The sequence below is a fragment of the Ipomoea triloba genome, chromosome 3 (assembly GCF_003576645.1).
Source record: "Ipomoea triloba cultivar NCNSP0323 chromosome 3, ASM357664v1".
NCBI classification, from domain to species: Eukaryota; Viridiplantae; Streptophyta; class Magnoliopsida; order Solanales; family Convolvulaceae; genus Ipomoea; species Ipomoea triloba.
In genome coordinates, this window is record NC_044918.1 from 19762109 (window position 1) to 19778346 (window position 16238).

Sequence of the window (16238 nt, forward strand, 5' to 3'; positions counted from 1 at the left end):
AGACCTTGTGGTCTAGTGGTACCCGGTGTCCCGGAAAACACTCTCACATGAATGATGAGAGTGGGTTCAAGCCTCAGTGGAGAGTGGAGACAACTTTTGACTCTTTGTGTTTCAATAGGTTGAGAAAGAACAGCGTCAGTAGTACTCAAAAAAAAAAAAAAGGAACTTTCCGTGTCCACAAGGATTTGATTCAGAAACCGTCCGATCAATTCAAATTTGTTCGAATTTTTTGGCCGAGTCAACTCACTTGCATGTTGGGCACATGTGCATGCATATGTATTTATTATGTATATGCATGGTTTGACTAATTCTTTTTATCTACTATAGTGTTTTTTGAATTTAAATTTTAGTTAATCTGTTACGGTGAACTCTCTTAACACCCTTGACAGTATTAATGAGATTAATATTGAAAAATTAATTTATTTTGTATTCAAAAAAAAATATTGAAAAAGTAATAGAGAGATTTGATACTGAATTTAGATAATTGTATTATTAGTAATGTTCAATACAAATTTAGAGTGTGTCTGCTCTCAATTATAGTAGCTAATATGTGCATACACTAGACTTAGTAACGGATAGGAGTGGAGCTAGAAAAATCGAGTTAGGGGAGAGGATCGGAGAAGTGGAGGCGAAGGTATAGAGATTAGAGAATTTACAATGACAGTCGACATCAATACCAATTACCATATCATTATACATACATGATTATGCAGATTATTATTGATAATGATTTCTAATTATACTTAGCTTCGTCCAATAATATATGAAATACATAATTATAAGAGTATGATTGACTCGTGTCGATTATTACTTTTATATAATATCACTATTAATATTTAAAAATTAAAAAAAGTGTGAAAATCCAGGGAAATAATGAGATTCAACCATAAAGTAGTTATGAGCAGATACTACATTGTAACAGAGTCAGTAGTACTAAAAAAAATGAGAGCACAGCTTATCATCTTAATTACTTAGCTCACATTTTGATTACATGTGTCTGTATATTTTATTTATATCTAAACGTATACTATATATATACACACACAAAAGAGCTACTATATATGGGAATGGGGGACAACTTCCCCCGCTACCTCACTATAGATTTGTTCCTAGTAATAGCGAATACAATAAAGTGTAATGACTTTTGTACTACTAAGTACTTGGATTAACTCTTGTTTACTATCTGTTACTGTTAATTGTCTTGTCTTGACTCTTTGACCGATAAAATTTTGAGTCAAGCTTGAGATCATGTAATTACTAATTACCTCATAAGTCCTACTACACTCCTATCGATCATTTTTGTTTTTTTATAGCTAGGTTTATGGCGCCGGCCTAGAGTCTTCCTGTTTATTATCTTAGTTTGTATCGAAAATGAGTATTCAATTGGGTGTCAAAGATTTCGTCTACTTAATTTGACATTTGGATGAGGTTTCTTACAATGCAACTTGGTTCAGGAGCCGTCCATTGACTCCATTCAAATCTGCTGGAATTGAATTTCTAGCTAAGTCAACTCACTTGGATACTTGCATCTATGTATTTATATGCGCGGTTCCATGTATCTTACTTTTTCAACATAAATCGTTATCATTTTAAAAATCTTGTATTAATTATTTTCAATGTGAAACAACCATTTTCTCTAACCACTTATATATAATTTAGGCATTAATTGTTTCTTATTCACCTATTAACTTACTAGTTGAAACATGTAAATATATTATACGGAGTATTAATTATCTCATCACTTATAAAATCTAAATTTATTCAAACCCATTAAAATCGTTAATAAACTTCATTTAAAATCGCATTGCGACTACAAATCAAATATTTTTTTTAAAAAAAAGTCATGTTAGCAGTTACCGGTGGGTTTCCAATTCATATCTAACGAGGGATGGGCAACCTACATTATGGGGGCTACTGCAATTATTAGGATCATTGACCCCATAACCATAAGCTCTATTCCCATCTTTTCTGCCAGTTCACCATTCCAAGTTGACCTTCTGGGTTTAATTAATATATAGTACTAATGGGAACGTGCAATTACTGGGAGAAAATAATTACTGTAGATTGCTAGCTAGTACAAATTGAACAACATTGGCCAGCTGCATTTCTCTTTAGTTTTAACAGAAAAAGTGAGTGTTAAACTGTTAATTTATCAAGTTGTGTCATGCATATGAGACAGAACAGTACAAAACGTCAATTCTAACACCAAGTTATACCAGCGCTGCTGGCTTTTGACTTGGTTCAACTCAGGCAAATTTTATTGTGGATCATGATCCGTGTAGTAGCATGCATCATGATATGAGCTTTGTTTTAGTTTCATTTTTCACACATACTAATTTTATTATAGTAATGCTGAAGTATCATTATTTTAATTACACTTCATGTCTCTGTTATTCAGTTTCATTTTATACACACAATATATATGTTTGTTATACAACATTAAAGTATCATTGTAATTCCAAAACACGTTCATTTGACAATATACATATTTGTATGAGCTCTGCTATTCAATTTCATTTTATACATACAATAGATTCATTTTAGCAATACTAAAGTATTATATTTTTAGTTTTCAAAAAAGTATTATATTTTTATAATTATGCATACTGCATGCTCATTTGACAATATTTATATTCACTCTACTATTTAGTTTTATTTTATACATATAATAGGTTCACTACAACAACACCAAAGTATTATTTTAATTCTACTGCAAATTCATTTAACAATGATGTACATATTTCTGACATATTACCACGGTTCACGTAGTTGTGTGGACTATGATCCACCGAATAATATTTGGTTTAACCCTAAGTATGGGAATCTAAGTGATGAGTTGGTTGAAAAATGAAAACTAACATGTTAGTTGGGTGTTTGTATCACATCATGATAGCTCATGCAGTGCCCATATTTGACTCTTGTGCTAAGTTGGGTGTTGTGTTTCAATAACAAGTAGTGCCAATTCAAGTCAGCTGGTGGCAGCTGCTTAGCTTGCTGGAACATTTAATGCATTATTATTATTATTATTAAGTGTTTGGGCATTTTATTTGAGTTGTTACTATAAGTGCCCACGCTGGCTCGTTCCCGATGCATCACATCATCCTACTGTGTTCAGTACTTAATAATCCTACGCGTACGAGCCAACCTATGTATACCTTGAATAATTCAAATCTAACATTCATTTATTTTGTTTATATATTTTTATAGAGTTTATTATCAAAATAGTCCCTTGACTATTGCGAAATTACCAATTTGGTCCTCAATAATTTTTCGTGACCAATTAAGTCCCTCGACTTTAAAAAATTTAACCAATTTGGTCCTCCGTTTATTTTTCTGTTAAATATACGTTAAATCGGGACCAAATTGATAATTAATTTGCTATAGTCCAGGGACCAAATTGGTAATTAATTTTCACTAAAATAGTCCCTTGACTATAGCAAAATTACTAACTTGGTCCTGATTTAGCGGATGTTTAACGACAAAATAAACGGAGGATCAAATTGGTTAAAATTTTCAAAGTTGAGGGACTTAATTGGACATAAAAAATTGTCGAGGACCAAATTGGTAATTTCGCAATAGTCGAGGGACCATTTCGGTAAAAAACTCTATTTTTATATTTGAGAAATTGAAAATGAAATTAACTCTAGTTGTTGATAATAAAAAAAAATGACTAGAAAATATGTTGCTGAAAAAATAAAAATATATAAAAGAATAAACAAAATCTACTGACTTAAAGATAAAAGATATTGTTCATTTAAAAGGGGTTTACATCATTTCGTTCACGTACACCTTATGATTTTGGCTTATATGTAACTTGATCTTCAAAGGACTTCGGTTCTGTATTCCAGATAATATCCTAGTGAGATTTTGACAAAGTTCCCGTAAGCAAATTTTACAATTGATCAAATTTTATTTCTGATTATTAAAAATAACTTGTAAAGATTATAAATGAGATATTTTAAAACAAAAAGCACTACACCTTTAGTGGTCAATATATAAATGTAATCAAATTTAAACATGTATGTTAAAGCTATTTTTTTTTTAAATGCAGTAATAAGATCACAACTGAAATTATTCTTCTACAAGTATATTTTCTGAGTAATGAATTTGAAAGAGCAGAAGAATCTCCCTTTCCGAGAACCGTAAGTGGAATCAAGTTAGTTCTCCCTAAACAAATAAGATCACAACCACCGTAAGGACCTAATTCTCGCTTTGACAGTTTGACTATATAATATACAACTCCTCGTATAAGAATAAGCAAACAATGAAAAAAAAAAAAAAAAAAAAAAATAGTAGGTGCACTCTAATCAATTGAATATCCTTATAGATACATCCAAAATATTATTAAGGCATGAAACTGCATGCAGCATGCATTTCCAGTATCAGAATTTGTTTACAAAATTTTTTAATACTGCACTTGATTCCCCTTACATTATAAGAACCACAGGGGCACCATATATATATATATATATAAAGATAAAGATAAATGTTGAAATATCTCAGGTTTTCATATTTGTAACTTATTCACTTTCTTCTGAATTATCAAACTGTATCATGCCTCCAACATAGATACCAAATTGAACTGTACAGGCATTGCAAAGAAGGCATCAAATGAGAGCAAGTATTAAGGTGTGCGTTTGAAAAGAGCAACAAAGTTTTGAATCTTACTTGAGTAACATCTCCAGAAGACTATAACTAATAACTTGGGTCTTGTTCATAACATCTCTCACACTGCACCGAGCTCTGGTCCGGACAGAATATCCCGTGGATTCTATCCTTTGAGAACACCTAGCTTCTCCAGTGAAGCGTGGAGCTCTGAGCTGCTGCATTCTTCGGTTGTCTGTATAACATTGGGGCTGTTGTAAGGGACAACGTCTGTAAGTGGATAATTCCTATTCGAAAGAAGTTGACTGCTAGAAACACTGCACACTCCTTTCAGTATTACAGCTTTCCTTAGACCTCCAAGCAATCCTTCATAGTCAGTGTCCCCGCTTTCTCCTACAAAGACCACCAACTTTGACAAGTCCATACCCCACCGCAGATACAAGTACCTGAACACAATTTCACTAGTTAGTTGAGCGCGTAAATATGAAATATTATTCAGGGTGATCAAGGAGTGCCCAGTAAAGAAACAGCAGTAACACGACTGTTTCCAGGAACCAAGGGAACTAAAAGGGGCATATGCTATACCTGAGTGCTTGGGAACGAGAGGACAACACTGGAATTACATTGATCCTGCTGCCATTTTGACAATAAACGACATGACAACGGAGAGCCTGGATTCTCATCAACTTCCTAAGATCCTTAACAGAGGGGTCCTGAGAAGTCAAACAAATATCATCCCTTGTTATAGCATCAAACAAAATAAACCAGGTGGTCTATAAACACCATCATAATCTACTCATCACTGAAACTAAGGAAGACAGTTTACACCCTATAACAGTTAATGAAGAAAATGAGAGCAACTGGTCTGAGCGAACATTTTCAGGTAAGCATTCAGGAAAGCTAACAAACCCCATGGACAATCACCATATCCAAAATATGAAAGACAGGATGTTCACTTACTCCTCCAGACTTTTGAACTTTAAAAGTATAGCAGTAGTCAGCTGAATTCTTTTCATCTTCAACAACAATGTGCTCTTCTTTTTCTCCCTTCTTATCAGAAATGGAAGCTGCCCAACGCACTAAAGTCTTTCTCAACCCTTCACCACCCCAGCGGTATTCAATGTGGGAATGGTAGTACAAGTCAACTACAAAAGGATTATCTTCAGAATGGGAAGACGAATAATAAAGATCACCACCACTATTGCAAATGAAGGCATCAAAATCAGTAGGATTCATGCCCTCTGAAATCAGAAAAGAACGCACTTCTGATATATTGAATGAAGTGGCCAATATGAACCCTATGGAGCCTTCCATCCTTTCCGCCTCCACAGCTGCAAATATCTTTCTCACATTTTCAAATAGACCTGTACTGGAATCACAGTCCACTGCTATAACAAATATCTGCTTCCTTCTCCTCAATGCTGGGAACTTACCAGCACTAGAACTCTGGTCTATTTTATCAATTGAAGTTTTGTGAGTGCCCTTCACACCCTTGGACCAAGCCAAGACAGCATTCTCTAACTTATTCTTTCGATCATCAGGGTCTAACAAATTATCAGAATCCTCATTTTTATCACCATCCAATGAAAATTTTAAATTCAAAGATATATCCTGTATATCCCTCAAGGAATCACTAGGTGACTCCGACTCTGAGTTTTCATCATCATCAGCATTTCTCAGCCAACATGGCTGCCTTGGCTTGCAACCTGCTATTCGAGAAAGATAAGTTTTACAATGCTCTGGCCATGAGAAAAGATGGATGTTTTTCAATCCATTTGCCCTGCATTTAGCCCACAGGTGCTTGTCTGCAACCAGTTTCAAAAGAGCATCAGCTATAGCATGCTGATCATGGGGATCAACAAGGAGACCATTGTCAAGAACCTGCAAAAGAAATAAACACACTCAAAAATCTAATCTGTAGAATATTTGTTTAACAGTATACATTCTCAGGACAGACAAACAGAAGTTTACCCTATGTATATCAACAGGCCCACCATTTTTAGTGGCAACAATAGGGAGACCATGGGCTGCAGCCTGTCCAAAAGGAAAAATGAGTAATTTTATAATGAAATTTCAACAATTAAAGTTTGATATTGCATGATTTATTTATTAAAAAAAAAAAAAAAAAAAAAAAAACCAACCTCAATCAAAGTCAGTCCAAAAGGCTCTATAAAAGCTGGATTGATGAAAACACCCTGCCAAAAGCACAGAGGAAATAAATGACTAGACAGAACATATAAAGTGCAATGTAAATATATCCAAAATAAATAAATAATTGTAATAACCACAGTTACCATAGAGCTCTAGAGCTTTTGGTCAACTGAATCTTAAAGAGCCATAAAAATATGACCATGGATGTGGGTGTTTGGAAAATGTTTAATTTAAAGAGATGAATAAAAGAGATGGAAAACCTTTGTCTTTGCAGCAAGGCGATAGATATCAGGAACCTCAGACTGCTTGTGATGTTTAGGATAAGCCACTTGACCATACAGGTCATACTTATCTATCATCTTCAGTATAGAAAGAAGAACTGATGCATTGGTGCTCGACATTTCATCAATGTTGTCACGGTTACCCATTATTAGAGTCTGCAAAACATAGAGAAAACAGGAATGACGGACTAGCCAGCTAGATCAGCAGTCAGGCAACAGAATGCATCAAAATTTGCCGCGAGAATTATTTGGTAAAGTTCAAATTTCAAACTTACCAAATTAGCAAGCTCCCTCAATGGACGACATTCACCAAATGCCTTCACTAAAGTAGTGAGATTCTTTTTAGGATCAGGCCTGGCAAGGGCAAGAATCATAGGCTTCCTTGGATTTGAAAAAAAGCGCATTATCTGTAGAAGGCCAGCATTGAATGTTAGCAAGGATGTTAGACCAACCTCATCAGTGTGCATTTTTTGTTGGTTTTTTCAGGTCCATGTAGGAGAGAGGGAGGAAGAGAGAAGAGGAAAAAGGAGGGAAAAAAAACGATAAAACAAATGTTGACAAAAAAGTTTAAAATAATAATAATAATAATTAAATAACATTTACTGCACCGCCCAGCTGAGCGCAGCAGTTTCCCACACGCGACAGTTGCTCTGTTGCTTTCTCTCCTTTCCCCATTCAGTGGACCCCACAAAATTTTTGATTTTGCAGGAATAGAAATTAAGAAAGGGGAATGGAGGGTTGCAGTCAGTGGTGAACTAAGTCCCATTTTAGGTATTAGGCCTGAGTTCAAAATCCATCTCCCATCAGAAGTACCCCCAAGAAAAGAAAAGAAAAGAAAAGAAAAGAAAAAAAAAAAAAAAAAAAAAAAAAAAGAAGTAAAATCAGATGCATTCGCCGAAATCAAACGTTATAGGAAAACAATATCAATACATTGGATAAATAACAAAGTCAATTAAAACCTCTGTCCAAATATGTGGGTCAGGGGCTTTTCCATCTTCAGATCCCTCTGTTTCAAAATCCATATCACCTTCATGCGGAACAATATGATGAAACTCCATCCCAGGTGGAATTACCTACAGGCAGATGTTGAGTATGTCATATGAAGCAATTCAGCAATCACATGCAACAGACTCAAAAAGAGACCTTAAAGTGGCTGGGCCATCTTTCTCAGTTACTCTGTGTGTAAAGGATATTAAATTGAGCACTAGGGGAATCAGCACAAAGTAGAAATGTTCATGAAAGAGAAAAAACTTAATCCATGGCAGGTAATAGTTAATGTTTCATCCCTCAAATGTTTGTGGATAATGCTAGATGCAAACAAATTTTTGTGAACAGATAGCCTCATTTGATTACACTAGGAGTTTGACTCACAAGTAACCAATGAATATCAAGAGTTGTAAAGCCACATCAGCATGTGTAAACTTGTGTATAAAACCTTGTAGGCAAATAGCATCTTCCAATGTTTATGGATAAGAAGAATCAGAATGAAACTGGTTTGTTTAATAAGGTCATTCCAGAATTATATGTTTTGAAGTCTGATACAGCTGAACTAAACCTGAACATGTTACTTGAAAAGAGAAAATAAAATCACTTTATCTGCTGCATAATAACTAGTAATTGCCTACTGGCTGAGCAAAACTTCCCCACTATTACTTTCAGTAGGAATATTGCAAAATAGCCGTCCAGAATACATGCTATTCCTCACTCCTCAGTAAATTCTAATTTAAATACATTAATCTTCATAGTACTTACTCTGAACAAAATATTTTCAAAAATAATTATTACCTCAAGTATTCAACTATACTCATTATTAAAAAATAATAAAAATTTAAAAAGGTTTCAAAGGATTTGACTGAAAGGTAGCAGTTTGTGGCAAGCACAGTTAGTCTCTCTATCCATATGCCACTACAGAATACGCTGGGTTCAAGGGACAGTATATTGGAAACACAAGCTTCCCATAAAAGCAACAGCTAAAGTTTTAATAAATGTGAGAGGAAACAAATACTTACAACCATGCGCGGCATGAACCTGCCATAGCAGCTGACATTACGTTTGATCCTAGCACGAAGCTTACGCTCTAGTATCGGATCAAACCCATCATACAAACGCCACTGCTCATCTATCTCCTGTCTTGTGCTAGTAATGACAATTTCCGAAGCATCAAGAGATAACTCCTCTGCCTCTATCCTACGCATTATTTTATAGGTTGAATTTATCTCATCCTTTGACAATCGACCTTGTCTCAACAGTTGTTCCAACTTATCTCGTCCAAGTGAGTGACCAGTGAAAAGCATTGGTACATTTAAAGCACCTGATAGAAGAGCAGCAGAGTCACCAGCATCTGCATAATGACCATGTATAGCAACAGGCCACACATCACGCCCACTACCAATTTGACCCCCTAGAACTTTTGAAACTTGAAGAATGTGGTTAAGAGCACCATCAACAAATTCAGGGATGTAAGGCCACAGGTCTTCTTTAGGAATATATTTATCTCTAGGTCCAAATGGTATACGAATTATATAAGCACCACTGCTCTCTCCCGTCTCAGTCATCAAACCTTCAGAATTTATCGGGGTCAACATTTCTGTGGGTTCACCATAACTCCAGTCAACTTCTGGTGACGAGACTTGTCTAGTAAGCAGGTCAACCCTATATACGCCGGGCATTGAACCTAGAGCTCTTGCAAGTTCTACAACATACTTCACCTGATATAATAATAAAAAAACAGGAAAGAAAGGTTACCCATTCTTTTCCTAGACAAAGGTTATAGTATTTCATGTTCCTTGCATGAACAAAGATTACATGATAGAAAGACTAAAAAGTAAAAATGTGTTAAATTATCATGATTAGTAGCAACAGTTTTGCAGACATGTAGAGAAATCTACCTGACCACCAGTATCTGAGTCACGCCCAAGCTCCATATTCTCACCCCGTATTAAGCCATGTAAGCTACAAATAACAATAGGATGAGTAACTGGAGAAAGGGAGTACGTTCCAAACAGGAGTAGGGGAATTTTTGCCAGTGTGTGTGCAGTTTTTTTTTTCCCTCTTCCTTCCTTTTTTTTTTTTTTTTTTTTTCTCATTTTGGAGGGGAAGGGGCAGTGATCAGTTTTGATAATTGTCACTTCATTCAAGCAATGTGTCAAAGCAATAGTGAAAAGATGGCAGATTTGTTATCAGATAAGCAAAATCATCAATATTCACTCTTCATATACCAATACCATATTAGAAAATTAGTAGCTTTTCAATGATTCCTCTTTGACACAAAATTAAGAAAAAAGGTTTATTCCTTACCTTATAAGTACAATATACAACTTCTTCCCCTTTTGTTGATTGGCCCAAGATTCCATTGTCTCAACAGAACTAATTCTAGGCAATCGGCCTTTAATGCTTTCACCATGGGCTGAAATATCACTGATTGCATCCCCTTTCTCACCTTCTGATAGGTCCTCTGACATATCAGCTACTGCCTCTCTGCGACCCCTCTCACGTTCTTGACGACGTTTAGCCAGCCTCTGAGCTTGCTCTCCCTCAAGCTGCATATAGGTATCAATATAAGTGATAATGTAAATTCCTGGGTAGGCACCAATTATATATATTCATTCTACAACTCCACAAAAAGAAAGTCATGTGGTACAGTCTGCTAATTTTGAAATCTATAATACTAAGAGCAGTACAGGTCAGGTGTGCCAGGACCATTAGCAATAAATAGAAACCCAAAAAACCTTCATGACAAAAACATTTCTATTTGACAGGAACTCATCAGTGACTATTTTTATTCGGAGGAAAAACAAAGCAAAAAATTATTATTTATCTAATTGGTGCCAAAGAAACTGCATGAAGTCATGATCTAATGATGGGAAAAATGAAGCATGCATATAAAATTAGAAAAAACTAAACTGCACCTTAGTTAAGCCTTGAGTAATTAACTTTCGTTTCTTAAATGCTCTTAATGAAAAGTTCTTTTAAAGATAAAGAACATAACAGTACTGATGTGCATTGCAGAATTATACAAAACACGGAACCTTTCATCTCTTAACTACTCTAATGCAAGTTACATCCAAAGCATTAGGCTGAGTAAATTTGTTTGGACATGCATGTGACAGAAAAAAACTCTTATCATAAATAGTGTGCTTCACTTAAAAATGAATAGCTTTCCTCTGATTACAGTATATGCAATGCCCTTTTTTCTGCGTCTGCACCTTTCAATTAGAGGAAGTAAAAGGCACAGCCTAATTTGTTCAGCCTTCAAAAAGCCAGACAGTTTGTGAGGCAGACATCGTTGTTTTCAGCTCTAATGTCAAGGAATCCAATTTTGTCTCAGCCAATAATTCATATCGCTTCCGATAAATTTAAAAAAAAAATGGTAAAAATTAACATTTCTGGTTTCTTTCCTTAGTCCCTTTCAAACTGTGTGTTGTGCCATATCTTCTCTGTTGACCACAGAGGAAAAGGCTGAAAAAATTCTTATAATTGTTGTTTGATAAGTACCAAGCCCTTTATACTAATCAACCAAATATAAGAATTGGGCCACATTTGGAGTACATTTATAAAAAATTACTTTAAGAGATCAACGTGTTCTATTGAGGTGTTTGACAAGCCAAATCGCATTAAGCATAAGGTCACTCAATTTTGATATTTTGATCTTCCATGTTTTTGTCCAAGGATAGTTTTGGGTCAAACATAATTTTTACTTTTGAGTCTTGGGCCAAACATGATTTTTGGTGTTGAGAACTACATTATTCTTCCTAAAGTAACCTCATCGAAATATAGAGAATATCCTTTAATGCAGATAAATTTGAGATTTCGCATATGATAACCACGTTTGGAAAGGGTGTCACCGGACACATAAAAGTAATGAATTATAATTGAAGACTCCCTATACCAGTACCAACTAGGCAACTACCAAGTTGCCATATTAGCACTAAGCAGAGCAGATGAAATGAGTGTGCAAAACTGAAAGTAACACTTGCCTATCTACCCATGCTAAGAAAATGACTTCTGTAACGTCTTTATATTTTTATAATTTATATAGTTCTTGATAAATTTTTACTTCATTATTTTTCCAATTTCTCATCACAACAATATTAGAATAGAAGCTACAATAGAAACCAAACCCAAAAAGAGAACAAAAAAACTAAACAAAACAAAACAAAACAAAACAAAAAAAACAAAACAAAAAGGGAGAGAAAAAAGAAAGAAGCTACTCTTATAATTTATAATTTATCAATCAAAGTAGCCTTCAGCTTTGATCTTATGAACTAATTTATGATTTGAACTTTAGAGTTAATTTTTCAGCTATATCTTATCAACACTTCAAGAAAACACCAATGCATATCCTTCTCCAATTAAAAAAACTACTGTAATTATGAACTTACATAAAAACTTTTTTCAGAAAAGGTGAAGAAAAGAATACCTGCTTTTTCTGGCGAGCCAAATTCCAAATCCGCCAGCACATGTTCTCCAACCTTGTATTCCGCTCTTGAGGGCTCCGTGTCGCTTGTGCCTATCATCCATTACATTCATACTTCAAAATCACAAACAAGTACATATCCAGACAATCACACATACACGCGCACACACACACACATAGAGAGAGAGAGAGAGAGTAACTTACTCGGACCCAAGAGCGGTGGAGATCGGTCTCATCGAAGCCGGTGATGACTTCCTCGACGAAGTAGCGGGTGGGGCTGAACCTGCCCCTCTCCCTCAGTAGCAGCGATGACTTCGCGTCGTCGATCCCCGGCCCGACATCCAATATCGCCTCCAAGTAACTGTTTATCCAATCATTTCCGGCCATTTCCACCACCACCTTACTCCTCCTTCAGATGTGGCTGTATATATATATATATAATCTAGTATATATTGATTGTAAATTTCAGTTTTACAGCAGAGGAATGGAGATGATGCGATAAGGCCACTGAAAACCAGAGAGAGAGAGAGAGGGAGGGGGAGAGAGATGTATATTCCAGCAAGCGAGAGAATATGATGCAAATATATAGGGAAATTAGATTACGGGAAGCGTGATTTCAGACAGCCGTAAAGATTGAAGATAATTATAAAAATGTCCCCAAACTATACAAATTTATTTAACTTAGTCCTAAGTTCTAATTCCAATTTCCATCTAATAAAATTTTAGAGTGTTTTTATGTACTTCTTTACATTTTGTTTTTTAAAATTAAGACGGGTATGTCAATCATTAATGGGGGTGTTAAGTGAAAAAGTTTATTTTCTTCATCTAGATCTGAAAGGCGTATAAAACGAATAAATATTATTGTTGTTAACAAATTACGGTTACCATGGTAACTGTAATTGAAGGAGATGAATGGACGAAGGAGCACAATTATTATCTTAATGGAGACGAAGCAATGCTCTTAGATACAAATGAAGTCATAATGGCTATCATGACAATAGTTAAATTCAAAAAAAAAAAAAAAAAAGAGTAATAGTACTCAAACTCTCAAGGTCCTTGAGGTCGTCAAAGAAAGCATGTGATGTTGCAAATACGTCGAAGTTTTGTCTTCAGTCTTAATATAAGGTCTTGGGTAACTGAATACAATGTCAAACGTTTCCGAGTTTAGATATGGTTTCAATGAGAGTCCAAAAGCCCTCCCCCCCCCCCCCCCCCCCCCCCNAAAAAAAAAATAATAAATGCACTTTATATAGAGAGTTGGAGGAGACACATGTTGAGGGTTCGGTATGTCATGATCTGTGTGTCCTTCATGCACTGGTCATGGCGGTTCAAATGGCCTTGCATAACTTGAGATTTCTAACAATTGTATTATTATGACATGACCGAGTGGTGTAATAGGGCTACGTTTGTCTTCTGATGCAGGAGGCCCGGTGTTCGGGATTGCCTTCCCGATCATATGAGGTCGGGGATTCGGTCTTGGGTACGAAGCATAAGGTGCAATTACAAATAATCTCAAAGGGACCATCTTTTGACTAGTCTTGGGTCGGGCCAAATTCAAGGCAGTCAATCGTGCTCGAGAAGTGATCCTCTCGGTCTCCTATGCAGATACCAAACACATGTATAATCATACAGATAAAAGATATTCCCTATCAGCACGAGAGTATAGAAAGTGCATTGTTTGTTACACATTGTATGATTTTTATTTGGCCAATCTCAACATAAACTAGGTAATATTGCAATGAAAGCACATGAATATAAATGAATGACAATTTGATTTTTACGTGGAAACCAAACTAGTAAAAACTACAAACGTTTTTCAACTAAATCAAACCAACTTTACTATTTTATTTTTGTATTTGTTTTATTCTTTTATAACTCCCCCCTTGAATGATAGATCATATATAATAAGATCTTGATAAGTCATTTTCTTTTTAGATCAATCTTAAAAAAAACTTTATTACGTGAAATTAGAAGTTGATGAATAAATAACTTAATAAATTTTGTACAATCAATAAAACATTTTTGGTAACCCAGTGGGGTAGCTCAAGTGGCAAGTGAGCTCTCTTTGTGGGGAGGAATTTCGGGAAAACCCGGGTTTAATTCCCCCTGTTAAACGGACGGAGAGAAAGACCCTGAAAATTTATCGAAAAAAAATAACACATTTTTGGAATTAATACAAACTCAAATTATTAAAAGTGATTTAAAATTTTGATAATTGTATTGTACCCTTTGCAACTCAAAGAATGACATTTTGCCACATGTTTTGATTTTATTAAGAAAAAAAAATCATGATCCAATTTTATTTTATTTTTATCAATTACAATGTACCACATTAATATGGGGTAAAATGTGATAGTAGAATATTCAAATAATAAAATAATAGTCAATAAAATGACCTTGTGGTCAAGCGGCGAACCTATTGGGGACTACATCGTTATAATCTACTGAGGAAATAATCAAATAATAAAATGATAGTCGATATTGCCTAACTTTAAACATGAAATTTATATGAATTTATAGAAAATTACAAAAGCATGCTGTGTTTAATTTCAATATTTCATTACTTGTAAAATCTAATTAAAAATCATTAAGTCTCTTCGTACAGATACTACATTAAGTTGAGAAAGTAGTTATGAACATATATTACATTTCAAAAACTATAAAACTCTATATTCTGAAAAATGAGTTATTTGCCTGGTGGAAAACATTTTCCTTTCCAATGTTTGATTGCATTTCAAAAAACTGTCTTGGTGTGTTTGGTTCATTTTTCAAAAAATAGCATAATTATTTTTTATTTTAAATATTTAAAATATACAACAACTACAATAATAATAATAATAATAATAATAATAATATTATTATTATTATTATTAAGACCCCACAACCGTCAACAACCAAAAGTACAAATCCCTAACCAAAAGTCCAAATCTCTCTCCCTCAGCAATGGCGATTGGCGAAGAAGATGGATGGTTGGGGGGCGAGGGTGGAAGCTTAGCGTGGAGATTGACGGCTGGCTGGACGGCGACGGTGGAATCCCGGCGTAGCGATCGATGGTGGCGTTGGGCGTGGCGACGATGATGACCTGAATGGTTTTGGGGTGTAACGGCGATTGCAGCAAGGTGGTGGAGCTAGGCGTGGCAAGGGTGACGGCCTGGCAAGTTGGCAAGGGGCAATGGCGACAACAAATAGTAGATTGGTTCTGGAAGGCTTGGTTAGGGAGAAGAAGTTGCTTTAGGAAAATGACTTCCAAACAAAATGGCAAGTTGTTTTCTAGAAAATATCCATATTTTCTATTGACCAGGCACACATTTTCTATTGACTTCCATTTTTTTTTTTCATTTCGTCAAACACTAGAAACCCGAAAAATGATTTCTAGAAATTATTTTTCTGAATTTCCAAACACGCCCTAAAAAAGAAAATAATGCCAAAAAGCAACTTAAAAATAACTTTTCTTTCCATAGTTAAATAATTGAAGTGAATTCCATGTTCTTGAAATGTCAAAATCAGCAATGCCAAAAATAAGCTCTTTTAGTAGGTACAAAGAAGCAAGAAGAAATTAGGAAAATGTCACATTTAATTATTAAAGAAAAATAAAAGGGTTGAAATCTAATTTAGCATAGTCCAGCCCTCCTTCCCTAATTTCCAGTTTCTAAATAACGGTAAGTGGAAAATGAAAAATATAAAATAAAATTAACGGTGTGAATTTCGTGAACGGTCGAAAGCGAAGGAGAGGCGTAATAAAAGCTAACGGCGCCGTTATATGGAACATGCAAATGCAAATGTTG

The 16238-nt window shown here is 35.0% G+C and overlaps 1 protein-coding gene across 1 annotated transcript; it reads right to left on the bottom strand.

Moving 5' to 3' along the window:
- Window positions 1–4309: 4309 nt before the first annotated feature.
- Window positions 4310–12840, bottom strand: LOC116011867 (probable sucrose-phosphate synthase). The gene is given in 15 exon segments (XM_031251283.1): window positions 4310–5051; window positions 5191–5318; window positions 5566–5832; window positions 5834–5901; window positions 5904–6486; window positions 6577–6639; window positions 6747–6800; window positions 7017–7193; window positions 7313–7444; window positions 7997–8110; window positions 9047–9745; window positions 9926–9989; window positions 10335–10576; window positions 12457–12546; window positions 12658–12840. Coding segments are annotated over 15 exon segments (3144 nt in total). The 3' UTR covers window positions 4310–4771.
- Window positions 12841–16238: the final 3398 nt, after the last annotated feature.